This window comes from Dendrobates tinctorius, unplaced genomic scaffold (assembly GCF_039654945.1).
Source record: "Dendrobates tinctorius isolate UK_male_01 unplaced genomic scaffold, ASM3965494v1 ptg000093l, whole genome shotgun sequence".
Taxonomy (NCBI): Eukaryota; Metazoa; Chordata; class Amphibia; order Anura; family Dendrobatidae; genus Dendrobates; species Dendrobates tinctorius.
The window spans coordinates 18,300,419-18,314,524 of record NW_027361761.1 but is presented as its reverse complement, the minus strand read 5'-3'; the positions used below and the strand labels follow the sequence as shown (position 1 = coordinate 18,314,524).

At 46.9% G+C, this 14,106-nt stretch overlaps 1 protein-coding gene across 2 annotated transcripts in view; it reads right to left on the bottom strand.

Moving 5' to 3' along the window:
- Positions 1 to 14,106, bottom strand: part of LOC141098590 (cytochrome P450 2K1-like) — a 170,097-nt gene that overhangs the window by 81,260 nt on the left and 74,731 nt on the right. For both annotated transcript variants that reach the window (XM_073586501.1, XM_073586502.1), the window contains exon 5: positions 12,604 to 12,764. In XM_073586501.1, the coding sequence (XP_073442602.1) occupies positions 12,604 to 12,764 (161 nt within the window). The remainder of the gene's footprint in view (positions 1 to 12,603; positions 12,765 to 14,106) is intronic.

Genomic DNA, 14,106 nt, shown 5'->3' with positions numbered 1-14,106 from the left:
TTGGGTCCTGAACCAGTTGTGAAAGGTAATGGTCTCTCATAGTAGTCAAAAACCTATTACCTTTGCTGGAACTGCAGGTTTTGGTTCCCCAATGTATTTCGGGGTAGTTGAAGTCCCCCATAATAATGACTTCTCCTTGAGTCGCTGCTTCATCTATTTGCTTTATGAGGATATTCTCTGTAGCTTCCATTATTTTTGGAGATTTATAACAAACCCCTATCAGTAATTTATTATTTTCCCCCCTCCCCTTATCTCTACCCACAGGGACTCTACATTTTCATTAGATTCATATATATTATCACGAAGGATGGGTTTTAAGGATGATTTTACATATAAACACACGCCTCCCCCTCGCTTATTTGTACGGTCATTTCTGAACAGACTATAGCCCTGTAAATTAACAGCCCAGTCATGGCTCTCATCCAGCTATGTCTCAGATATCCCCACCATGTCATAATTATGTTCCAACAACATTAACTCCAATTCCTCCATTTTGTTGGCGAGGCTTCTGGCATTAGTATACATGCACTTTATGTATCTCTCTGTACCTCTATTCTTTCTTAAATTATTAACTGTTCTAACCCCACCCCCCATGCCACCCCCACCCCAATGTCATTATTTGTGCCCAGGTCTCTATCTGCACTGTCTTCCCCTCCTATAAAAGGAATACCCTCCCCCCCCGTCCCTAGTTTAAACACTCCTCCAACCTTCTAGCCATTTTCTCCCACAGCACAGCTGCACCCTCCCCATTGAGGTGCAGCCCGTCCCTAGCGTAGAACCTGTAGCCAACTGAGAAGTCGGCCCAGTTCTGCAGGAACCCAAACCCCTCCTTCCTACACCAATTCCTGAGCCACTTATTAACCTCCCTATCTCCCGTTGCCTCTCTGGCGTGGCACGTGGTACAGGAAGTATTTCCGAAAATACCACCTTGGAGGTCCTTGCTTTAAGCTTACAGCCTAATTCCCTGAAATCATCTTTAAGGACCTTCCACCTACCTCTAACTTTATCATTTGTGCCAATGTGCACCATGACCGCTGGATCCTCTCCAGCCCCTCCCAGTAATCTGTCAACCCGATCAGCGATTTGTCGGACTCGAGCGCCAGGTAGGCAGCACACCGTTCGACGATCCCTGTCTTTGTGACAGATTGCCCTATCTGTTCCCCTAATAATTGAGTCTCCCACTACCAGAACCTGTCTGGCCTGCCCTGTTCTCCTATTTCCCCCCTTACTGGAGCAGACACTCCTCCGGCTTTCAGAGGACATGCCTTGCTGCAGCAGTGCTACTCCTGCACCGACACTCCCCTCATCTGCCAACTTAGCAAACTTATTGGGGTGTGCCAGATCAGGACTAGCCTCCCTGGTGCTCTTCCCTCTACCCCGCCTTCTAACTGTCACCCAGCTAGCTGCTTCATTGTCCTGCACTCCAACCTAGCATCTCCCCCCTCATCTATCCCATTGAGCGTCTGCTCAGTGAGCGGTCCCTGAAAACTTTTCCACATTTGGGCCATACTGGCCTTGCCTTGTCCTGCGGCACTGCCTCTGCTACCTCTTTGTGCAGAGCTTCCTTCACTGCCTCTACCCATATGGCTGCTTTGAAAAGCACTACCAGCAACACTTGCGCGGGAAATGGAGAACATGATGGCCTGCACAAGTGTTTCTTGGTACTCCCGCATTTTTCGCTCCCGGTTCAACTGTGGTATGAGGCTTTGTAAGTTGTCCCGGTAGCGAGGATCTAGGAGGGTGTACACCCAATAATCAGCCGTGTGGAGAATGTTGGCGATGCGGCGGTCATTTAACAAGCACTGCAGCATGAAATCAACCATGTGCTGCAGACTGCCAACTGGACCGGAAACGCTGTCCCCAGCTTGAGGCAGCATCTCTGCCTGCTCAGCATCACCCCACCCTCGCTGTACACACTGACTACTAGAGCCTTGTGTACCTCCCTCCTCTGGAGAGATGTGTTCCTCCTCCTCCATTGACTCCTCGTCATCCTCCTCACTAAGTGTCCCCTGCCTGTGCCTTTGTGTGGAAGCACGTTGCGCAGACTTGCCAGAAGCAGATGGCATTTCTGACTGCTCATCCTCGACCTCTTCAAAAACCTCCTCACTTAGTGCTTGTAAGGTTTTTTGAAGCAGACAGATGAGGGGGACAGTCATGCTGATTAGTGCATCATCTGCACTGGCCATCCGCGTGGAGTCATTGAAGGCATGCAAAACTTGGCAGATGTCCCTCATAGTGGCCCACTCAGTGGTGGTGAAGTGTGTCCGGCGCACAGTGCGACTTGTTTGCGCCCGATGCAGCTGGTACTCCATTACTGCTGCCTGCTGCTCACACAACCGCTCCAACATATGTAACGTTGAATTCCACCTGGTGGGGAGGTCACATATGATGCGATGTTCTGGCAGGCGGAATCGGCGTTGCAGAGATGCAATGCGCGATCTTGCCATGCTGGAACGCCGCAAGTGAGCACACTCTAGGCGAACCTTGTGCAGCAGTGCATCAAGATCCGGATAGTCCCTCAGAAAGCTCTGCACGACCAAATTGAGCATGTGTGCCAGACATGGTATGTGAGTGAGGTTGCCTAGGCCCAGAGCTGCCACTAGATTTCGGCGATTGTCACTCACTACCAAACCTAGCTGGAGATTCGCTGGCACAAACCACACATCGCTCTCCTGCTTGATGGCATTCCAGAGCTCCTGTGCTATGTGGCTCCGATTCCCCAAAGAAATTAATTAAAGGACGGCCTGTTGACGTTTGGCCACACCTGTGCTCATATCTGGCCTAACAGGCTCACGCAGTGCTGATTCCGAGGAACTAGAGTAGGAGGAGGACTCAATATGTACAGACTGCATTCCTGTAATCCTTGGAGTTGGCAGAATACGTACAGAGCCACTCTCCAGATCTGTACCCGGCTCCACAACATTGACCCAATGGGCAGTGAGGGAAAGGTATCGTCCCTGTCCATGGCTACTGGTCCACGCATCGGTGGTCAGGTGTACCTTGCTACTGATGGCATTTAGGAGCGCATTTTTAATTTTTCCCGCCACAAGCTTTTGCAGGGCAGGGACTGCTTGCCTGCTGAAATAAAAGCGGCTGGGCACATTGTATTGTGGAACTGCCAATGACATAAAGTTCCGGAAGGTGTCAGTCTCCACCAGCCTGAATGACAGCATCTCAAGGGCCAGTAGTTTGGCAATGCCGGCATTCAGAGCTAGTGCTCGGGGATGGTTTGCCGAGTATGGCCGCTTTTTCTCCCATGCCTGTGCTACCGATTGCTGGTGAGTGGCCTGGGAGTGTGATGATGACTGCGAACGTGGTTCAGTGGGTGGAATTTCACTGGGTCTCTGGACAACAGTGGCAGTGGTTCTTCCATGGCGTTCCAGTGAGGAAGCCGAACCAGCTGTGTGTGAGCTGGAGGAAGAGGCCCCAACACGAGCTGAAGAGGTAGTAGGTGCTGCTGAAGGTTGGCCTACATCTTCAGTGCGTCTGTGTAACTCCACCTCGTGCTTGGTACGCACATGTTTCCACATATTTGTGGTATTGAGGTTGCTCACATTTTTCACTCGTTTCACTTTCTGATGACACAGCTTGCATTTGACAAAGCAAATGTCATCTGCAACTGTGTCAAAAAAAGACCACGCACTGCAAGTCCTGGGAGCGCCCGTTTTGTGTTTTGGAAGAGGATTGCTCCTCACGGGTGCCAAAGTGGAGGCTACAGGCAACCAAGTCTGCCCCCGCCCTCTCCCTCCTCTTTTGGCCGTTCGGGGAATCTCTTCCTCAGAGCTGCTCCCACCACCTTCCTGTGGCTGACGCCATGATGGGTCAAGGACCTCATCATCTCCACTCCCCTCTTCAAGCACCGGCTGGTCCTGGGTTGTCTCGCCAGCACCGTACGCACCAGAAATTGGCAACTGAGTCTCGTCATCATCAGATGAGCACTGAGGTGTGCTGACAATAGGCACTGGCCCACCCGCCTCTTCAGATTCAGAGGGACAAAGCAGTTGCGCATCACTGCATACTCCCTCTTCTTCACGCTCTAGAATGCTGCTTGGCTGGCCACCTCTTTCCAAGCCAACAGATTCTGAGAACAGAAGTAAAGATTGAGATGGCTCCTGTCAAGTGGTCTCAGACTTCCTGGGCAATTTGGCAGGTGGTGAAGAGACAGTTGGTTGCTCTTCAGTGCTCTGGCCTTGGGAGGATGCAGAAGTCATTGAAGTGGATGCGTTAGCTGCCATCCATCCGACAACGGCTTCAATTTGTTCGTCACGCAGCAGTGGGGTACGGCGAGGTCCTACAAAGCTGCGCATGAAGGACTGTTGCCTGGTAAAAGTGGGGGATGCCGGGTCACTGGTGGCCGCAGCAGACACCGAATCCCCACGTCCTCTCCCTACTGAATCCCCCCGTCCTCTCCCTGCTGAAACTCCACGGCCACGACCACGTGCCTTACTCCCTGCCTTCTTCATCTTTGTAGACTGATAGATAGGCAGAAAAGTAAAAAAGGGGTGGCTTAGTGTTCTTATTCCTGAACACCTGCTAACCAGTATAAGAAACACTAATTTGGCTAAGAGTGTGTGTACTACACTTTAATATGATCTAATGTGGCCTAGACAACTGTAAAGTGAAGTGTTTGGTGAACTTTATTTCCTTTTTTTTTGGAAGGGGAAAGAAAAGGATGTGAACAAAGTTTGAAAGCTATAGTATCACAAACTTTTTGGTGCGATTACAATGCAGGAAGCTAACCTACAATGCAATTGATGAGGCTCCAAAAAATAGGGTGATACTAGTCTGGCTGGCCCTGAAGGGCACAAGCCAGCAAAAAGGCTCCTCTATCTAATCCTATATAGTGTTTGCAACCAACCAATGACAATGGATGCGGTTGGAAGCACACTAATATAGGAGCAAAAATCTGGCTAAATTAGCTGCAAAAAAAGGACTATGTATGAGGCAGTGACGCACGCTGAGCGGACTACAGCTAGCGGTGGCTGTAGAACAAACTGCAACGTGAGCTGCACTCACACACAGAGAGACCTATCAGACAGCCAAAAACAGTGCAGAGAAATGGGCTATAGCACTGAAAGGCTGCTGAAAGGCTCCGCTGTCCACTCCTTTAGTGTTTGCAACCAACATATATGGTTACGTATGGAAGCACACTATAGAGGAGAAAAAAAAAGCAGCAATAAAAGAAAAATGTGTATGAGGCAGAGACACACGCTGGGCGGCCTACAAGCAGACGTGCCTGCAGGACACACTACACAGCGTGTGTCTGCACTCACACAGCCCTTGCAGACAGCTATTAAAACAGCGCTGCTGGGCTACAAAAATGCTACAGTGGTGGATTATGTAGCCTGGGTAGAGCAATAGATATTTTGGATGATCGCTATTTCTAACTGTCCCTCACAGTCTTCAACAGCAGCCTGTCCCTAACTGATTTCACAGCAGAGTGACCAGAAATGGTGGCTGCAGCGGTTTTTATAGTGCATCATGACATCATTTCAGCAGCCAATCACAGTCATGCCAGTAGTTAACATGCCTACATGCCTAACAGGATGTGTCCACACTTCTGAGGATCCCCATTGGCTGAATCAAATCGAGCGGGCTCCTAGCATTATGGGAACTTCCGATTCCGGTATTCAATATGAAAAAAGTATCGGAACTAAGTATCGGAATTCCGATACAGCGAATATCGGTCGATACCCGATACTTGTGGTATCGGAATGCTCAACACTATTAGTTACACAAAAAACGTACACAGCTGTACACTTCTGTTGCAGTTCCGTATATCTGCTTGTTGGATTACGGTCCAATACATACTGTGAGAGCGTCTGTGACTAACAAAATATATCCGTAGATTTAATTTTTTTAATACACCTTACACAGCTGGATGCTCCTCATACAGTACCAGCTCTCTGCTGGTATTTTTGATACATTTTCCCAAACATGAGGAAGTATGGTGGAAGAGGCCGCAGACGTGGGCAGGGGGCGCAGCTGGTACTGATGGTGTTGGTGCATCGGTGTTGATCCTGCGTCATCGTCTGGCCCAAGAAGGCCTGTAAGGTTGCCTTTTCTTAGAGTAGGAAAACCGGTTTTAAAGCCGGAGCATCAGGAACAGGTTTTGGCGTACATTGCCGAAACAGCCACCAGCTCTATTGCCTTCTCTTCTGAACGTTCCAAACCTGCAAGCACGTAGTCGTTAGTGCAGGGCTCTGGTCAGGAAAAACACGTTTCCTTGTGTCCTTCACCCCCACCAAAAGTTAAGGATGCGGCAGCCCACACTTCAGATTACTCTATGGAGCTCTTTTCACATACCTTGCCTGGGTTATACAGTCAAATCCAGAATTCCCCGGTCCAAGATGAATGTGACATGGAGTGCACTGATGCACAGCCACTGCTAGATGATTCTGCTGGTACATCGACCAAGAGCACTACATTGCCCTCACAGTCTATTGAGCCAGAATCTGACCCTGAGGAAACTCAGGTGTCCCTTCCTGCATACTATACCACCTTACACGGTGACACAGAGGAAGGTAAAGAGGAAGGTGCAGATGACTTTGAAGAGGAGGTGATGGATAACCCAGTTCTTGACCCGGATTGGCATCCATTGGGGGAGGAGGGTGGCGTTGGCAATAGCTCAGATAAGGAGAAGGATCCGCAGCAGGCATTGGCATTGCAGCAGCGGTTATCTGCCAGGCCCGTAGCTGTCCAAAAACGTGGAACAAAAACTAAAAGAGTTGCAGGACAGCTTGGCCAGACGGTCAACTTAGCACAGCGTGAAAGGCCAGAAAATGTGTACCATAGTAGGAAGAGTGCAGTATGGCACTTCTTTGTCCAAAATCCTACTGATGAGGCAAAGGTTACCTGTAAGAAGTGCGGAAGGACCTTTAGCCAAGGTAAACAACTCAGAAATTTGAATACCAGTTGCATGCTTAGACATTTAATCAACATGCACTTGCAAGCGTGGACGGACTACAAAACCTCAGGTAGCACATGTGCACCTGCTCTGACTGAAGGTAGCCAGCAATGCTCCATCGCTTCCCCCACTGTAAGACCACCGCCACCGTTAAGCACACCACCAGCACTAAATGTGGAGGTGTCTTTGCAAGGCCAAAGCACTCAGGGAATCACAATGGTTTTGCAACACAACACTGAATCTAGGCCATCACCACCAATACCTTCACCAACCCCCTCTCACTCCATCCGGTCCACCGCTACTTCCCCCATATGCAGCTCTCCAGTCCAGCTCACCCTACCAGACACTCTGAGTAGGACAAGAAAGTACTCATCCTCTCATCCGCGTACTCTTTGTTTGAATGCCTACATTGCCAAACTAATCTCATTAGAGATACCGTTACCCTACCGTTTGGTTGAAAGCGAAGCTTTCCGCGACCTTATGGCCTATGCTGTCCCATGCTATAACCTACCCAGTCGGCACTTCTTTTCTCGAAAAGCCATCCCTGCCCTCCACCGGCATGTGAAAGACCACATTGTCCATGCACTCAAACAGTCAGTGAGTGGAAAGGTGCACCTCACAACAGATGCATGGACCAATAGGCATGGCCAGGTCTGTTACATGTCCATCACTGCACACTGGGTTAATGTGGTGGATGCAGGCTCCACTGGGGACAGCAGCGGTGGAACAGTGTTGCCTAGCCCACGGTATAGGAAAAAGTTGGCTGTAGGCTTTCGATCCTCCTCCTCTATCAGCGAAAGCTCGTCTACAGAGCGCAGTCGCACGAGCACTCCATCCGCAGCTGGCAGTGTTGCACGCGAGGTGTCCGACTATCGAACAGTTAGTGGTAAGCGTCAGCAGGCTGTGTTAAAGATGATGTCTTTGGGCGACAACAGACACACCGTGGAGTTACAGGCCAACTACTTGCAGGGACAAACTGAGTCATGGCTGGGCAGTCTACATCTTGAGGCAGTCAAGGTAGCCAGTGATAACGGCCATAATTTTGTGGCAGCCATAGCCCATGAAAAACTCACACACATACCTTGCCTGGCTCACACCTTGAACCTGGTGGTGCAGTGCTCCCTTAATAATTATCCAGAGTCAACATCCCTGTTCTATAAGGTGCAAAGACTGTGCTCGCACATCCGTCGCTCAAACGTCCACTCCACTCATATGCAGAAGCTGCAGCGATTGCTCCACCTCCACAAGCACCGCCTAATCATAGATGTTGCAACAAGGTGGAACTCCACCCTGCACATGGTTGAGAGGCTGTGCGAACAGAGGCAGGCTGTAATGCATTTGTGGGAGGATACACAGGCAGGCAGTTTGAGGGAAGACATGGAATTGTCGGGTGCGCAGTGGTCAAAGCTGAAAGACCTCTGTAAAGCCCTTCAGTGTTTTGAGGAATGCACACGGCTGGTAAGCGCAGACGACGCCATCATAAGCATGAGCATCCCACGCGCCGAAACGCGTAGGAAGGAATAAAGAAGTACTTTGTTACAACATCTTGCATCCCAGGTGATTTTGTGGACTCAGCAGCGCGGACTGTGGCACACCTTGCATCCCATATTTTCTGGCAGTTTTTCCATGTTGGAGTGGTCGGTGGAAGTCCTGCAGCAGCTGATACTGTGTTATGTCTTCAAGCCAGTTGTGGGTCACACAACTGGAATAGGTGAGTGGAACTGCATTACACCACTCACATTGTAGTGTCACTAGTGATAGGGCACTATTGCGCCTCTTGTTCCCCCACCCTTTTTGTAGGTGGCAACATTGAAGAGGTGTTCATGGTGCACACAGCCGAAGTGGCGTTGGAGACAGGGGTTTAATGACCATGTTGTGGAATGATTTCTCAAGTACCACTCACACAACTGCTAATGCTGCATCGATTAAAAGTGACCAGGAGACAGCAGTTGTCAACTATGGTTACAAACTAATTCTCCTCCCGTATCGATGTTCTCCCTCACAGGTCATTCCCCTTTGACTACTGGGCCTCTAAACTGGACGCCTGGCCTGAAATGGCACAATATGCCTTACAGGAGCTTGCTTGCCCTGCTGCTAGTGTGTTATCTGAAAGAGTCTTCAGTGCTGCTGGATCAATCCTGACAGAAAAAAGGACCCATCTGTCTACCCAAAATGTTGATCTAACCTTCATTAAAATGAACCATGCATGGGTTTCAAAGGATTTTGTCCCACCTTTTGCTGATGACACATAGGTTGCCAGAAAACTGCCTCGCTTTTGTCCTCCTCTTCCTCGGACTTGCCCTATTCCACCTTTTGCAGCAGCTGAATGTCCAGCCAACACATCAACATATGCCATTTTTTAAACCTCCCAAAGTGGGCTGCCCACCCCCCCAATGGCTGGGGTCAACACTTGGCGCACCCAGGCAAGTGCCGTTGCTCTGAACAGGTGGATGGGCCCACAAATGGCCAATGGCACTGGCACAGGGCCCCTCATACTACAACACAGTGTCTCTGACGGTTGGGGGGCCCACTCGCCGTCAGACACACCAGCGTACTATGAGGGGCCCTGTGCCAGTACCGTCGACCATGAGTGTGCCCCCCGCTTGGTCATGGCCACAGCACTTGAAAGTTGCGGTACTTACCTCTCCCTGCTCCATCGCTGTGTAGTCTGGGCAGTTAAATGCTTCACAGGGACTGCCACTAGAAATTTGGTGTATTGATCGATGATGGTTAAGATGTAGTTATGCCGTGTCCTGCTGGCCTCTACCTTCAGATGATCAATGGCTACCATTTGTATTGGACGTCAACTTACAAGCGGATGCAGTGGTGCTTTATGATCACCTTTGACAGTTGTGATAGTCACAGACGTGTGACATTCCTGCCACCATTTTTCAATGTCTCCTCTCATGACAATCCAATAGAATCACCTACGGTCTGTGGCTTCTGTCTTTTGCACTCCAAAATGACCAGACACATCATGATAGGCAGTGAGGACCATGTCTACATCTCTCCCTGTGATCACAATTTGATGGAGACGATTAACGGTTATGTGATCCACTCTGCTGCGAGAAAGCAACCCTTTCTTCACAAAGAACCGTTTTCACTGTCTCCACATACACAGTAATTGAGGTTCTGCATTGCCTCTGCAACATCTACCGGGAGGTTTTCCCACGATGAGTAATTCCCAAATTTCTGCTAACACTCGACTTTCCGTCTGTACTTGTATCCATGTAGTTTCCAGTAGCGGAGGGTCTGGCTTACTGAGATTGAAATATATACAAAGATTTAAAAGTACCACAACACTGTATACTGTTGTACGCTTCGAATAACTTTCCCTTTTTCTACTTGTTAAATTCTGGTGTAATGCATACTGAGCCTGTGAGTGTCTGTGTCTGACTCCGGAAGTATAGATGGAAATTTCCAATTCCCCCTTGACTGGATACACCTGGTATGTGCTGATACAGTACCTTTGTTCAAAATTTTGTATTACGGTATCATCCATAGGGAGTGAGCGTGCGTGGTTTACGCCTTCTATATATACGGTGAATCGGAGATACCAATTTTTACCCTATACTCGATACAGCTTGTATCTTGTTATACAGTACATTTGTTCAACATTTAGTATTACTGTCAAATCCATGCTGAGTAAGCATCTGAGACTGACTACGGGACTATGTATACGGAGATTTCAATTGTACCCTATAATATGTATACTTGCTATCTTGTGATCCAGTAACTTTTTTCCAACATTTTTTATTATGGTCAAACCCAGACTGAGTGAGCGTCTGAGGGTGACTCCGGAAATATATACAGAGATTTCAAATTTGGCCAACACTGTATACAGCTGTATGCTTGTGTTACATTACCCATTTACAGCTTTTCATATTCTTGTGTAGTCCATACTGGGCCTGAGAGCGTTTGTGTCTGCCTCCTGAAGTGTATACGGAGATTCAGAATGCTTACACTATACTATATATACCTTGTATCTGGTGATACTGTTCCCTTTTTCACCTTTTTATTTTATTGGGTAATCCATACTGAGCCTGTGAGCGTCTGCGTATGACTCATGAAATATATACGGAGATTTACTGTTATCCCTAGACTGTATAGAGCTGTTCGCTTCTGATACAGTACCATATATCTGATGGCATTTTGGGTCAATTTTCTAAAACATAAGGAAGTATGGTGGAAGAGGATGCGGACGTGGGTGTGGGGGGCCACCTGGTACTGATGGTGGTGGTGGTGCATCTGCTGGTTGTGCCAAAAACACAATAGCAGCTAAGGCAGGAGGTGTTGAGCCTGCGTCATGGTGTAGCTCTGGAAGGCCTGTAAGGCTCTGTTTTCTGGGAGTAAGTAGACTGCTTTTAAAGCCAGAGCATCAGGAACTGTTTTGGCTTACATTGCTGAAACAGCCTCCAGCTCTATCGCCTCCTCTTCTGAAGTTTAAAAAAATGCAAGCACTGAGTCGTAAGTGCAGGCTTCTGGTCAGGAGCAACCACTTTCCTTGTGTCCTTCACCCACACCAAAAGTGAAGGATGCGGCAGCACACACTTCAGATTACTCCATGGAGCTCACTTCACATACCATGCCTGAGTTAATTAAAAATGGGGCCCATCATATACTGGAGCATTCAAAATGGGGGACATCTGACACTGCAGCATCATCCATGAGGCCCATCATATACTGGTGCATTCTAAATGGGGCAGATCAGACACTGGAGCAGCATCAATGGGGCACAAGATACACTGGAGCATTAGAAATGGAGCCCATTATATATGGAGCATTATTAGGGCCCATAAGACACTGGAGCATCATCCATGAGACCCATCATATACTGGAGCATTCCAAATGGGTGACATCAGACACTAGAGCAGCATTTATGGGACCCATTATACACTGGAGCATTAGAAATGGAGCCTATTATATGTGGAGCATTATTTGGGCCCATAACACACTGGAGCATCGTCCATGGGGACCATCATATACTGTAGCATTATGTGGAGCTCATCATATACTGTATGGAACATTATATGTGAACAGTTATTCTGTATGGAGAAATATATGGGGCTCATTATTCTATATTGCGCACAATATGGTGGCCATAACACTGTATGTAGTAATATACTGTCCTTTTTTTGAGCTATTGTACAAATTAAAATAGATCAGTCACGTAAGCAGTGAATTATTTGTCATTGTACGATACCTATATTTCTGTGCCATATCGGAGCATCATGAGTTGTGGTATGTGTTAAAGGGGTGTACTGACACTCTTTGGACCAGGGCACACGAAAACCTGGAGCCAGCCTACCCCCCACAACTTTAGCTAAATAACCCCCTGTTTTCAATGCATAACTATTATTATGACGTAAAGTAAGGTTCAGTAATAAGAATTGATGCTTTTGGCATTGAAATGGGCACTGTAGGTGTGTTTACTGCCCTCCACTCCCTGACGACTTTGCTTCCCCATTGACTTGCATTGGGTTTCGTGTTTCAGTCGGCCTCCGACTTTTCCCTATAGTCGGCCGATTTCGTTCGACTATAGGACTATATCGACTTTCGTTCATGAAACCCGACTCAACCGTAAAAAAGGCAAAGTCGCTCATCTCTAGTTGTGGCCTCACTAATCACAGATTACATATCTTATGAATGACCTAAAATATTATTTCTCAAATACATTATGAAGTTAAGCTGCTCACCATAGCCATTGGGGTACCAAGTAATTCGGTACTTTCATTAATCATCTTTAACAGCTTCAAAAGTGTTGGATCTTCATAATCAAATCGCTTACTCAGTAAGATGGAGATGATTATATTAGATACAGCAGCATTTATATTCCTCATGTTATCGAAGGGTTCACCTGAAAAAACAGTGAGAAAACAAGAGTCACAATTGCAAAAAAAAAAAACAAAATCACAAGCACCTCTGAGCAGAAGAAAGCAAGTGTGAACAGGAGCAAGACACAATGACTGCACAACATACGAACAAACAAAGGGCGGGTAGGAATCACTGACTAATTAATCCCTTTTAATGACAAGGCCAGTATTTACAATTCTGACCACTGTCACTTTATGTGGTTATAACTAAAATGCTTCAACAGATCCTGGTGATTCTGAGAAAGTTTTCTCGTGACATATTGTACTTCATGATAGTGGTAAAATTTCTTTGATATGACTTGCAGTTATTTGTGAAAAAAACAGAAATTTGGCGAAAATTTTGAAAATTTCGCAAATTTCCAACTTTGAATAATTCTGCCCTTAAATCACAGCCATATGTCACACAAAATAGTTAATAAATAACATTTCCCACATTTCTACTTCACATCAACACAATTTAGGAACAAGCTTTTTTTGTTAGGAAGTTATAAGGTTTAAAAATGGACCAGCGATTTTTCATTTTTACAACAAAATTTACAAAGCCATTTTTTTTTAGGGACCACATCACATTTGAAAGTACTTTGAAGGGTCTATATGATAGAAAATGCTCAAAAGTAACACAATTCTAAAAACTGCACCCCTCAGGGTGCTGAAAACCACATTCAGTAAGTTTATTAACCTTCAGGTGCTTCACAGTAATTTTTTGAATGTGGAAAAAAATGAACTTTTAACTTATTCTCACAAAAAATTCAGTTCATATCCTATTTTTTTTATTTTGACAAGGGTAAAAGGAAAAAATAGACCCCAAAATTTGTGGTGTAATTTCTCCTGAGCATGGCATGCCAATACCAATATGAGGGAGAAAACCACTGTTCGGGCATACAGCAGAGTTCGGATGGGAAGGAGCGCCATTTGAGTTTTTGAATGTAAAATTTCATCGAACAATTGGCTGACGCCATGACTAAACAGTGAAGATCCCCACACAAATGACACCATTTTGGAAACTATACCCCTCGAGGAACTGATCTAGGTGTGTGGTGAGCACACTGAACCCTGAGGTGCTTCACAGAGATTTATAACTTTGAGCCATAAAAATAAAAAAAAATAATTTTCCCCACAAATATGTTTTTAGCACAAAATATTGCATTTTCATAAGGGTAACAGGAGAAATTGCATCATACATTTTGTTGTGCAATTTCTCCCGTGTATACCGATACCCAATATGAGGGAGAAAACTATTGTTTGGGCGCACGGCAGGGCTCTGAAGTGAAGGAGTGTCATTTGACTTTTTGAACGTAAAATTTCCCGGAATCATTATCGGACATC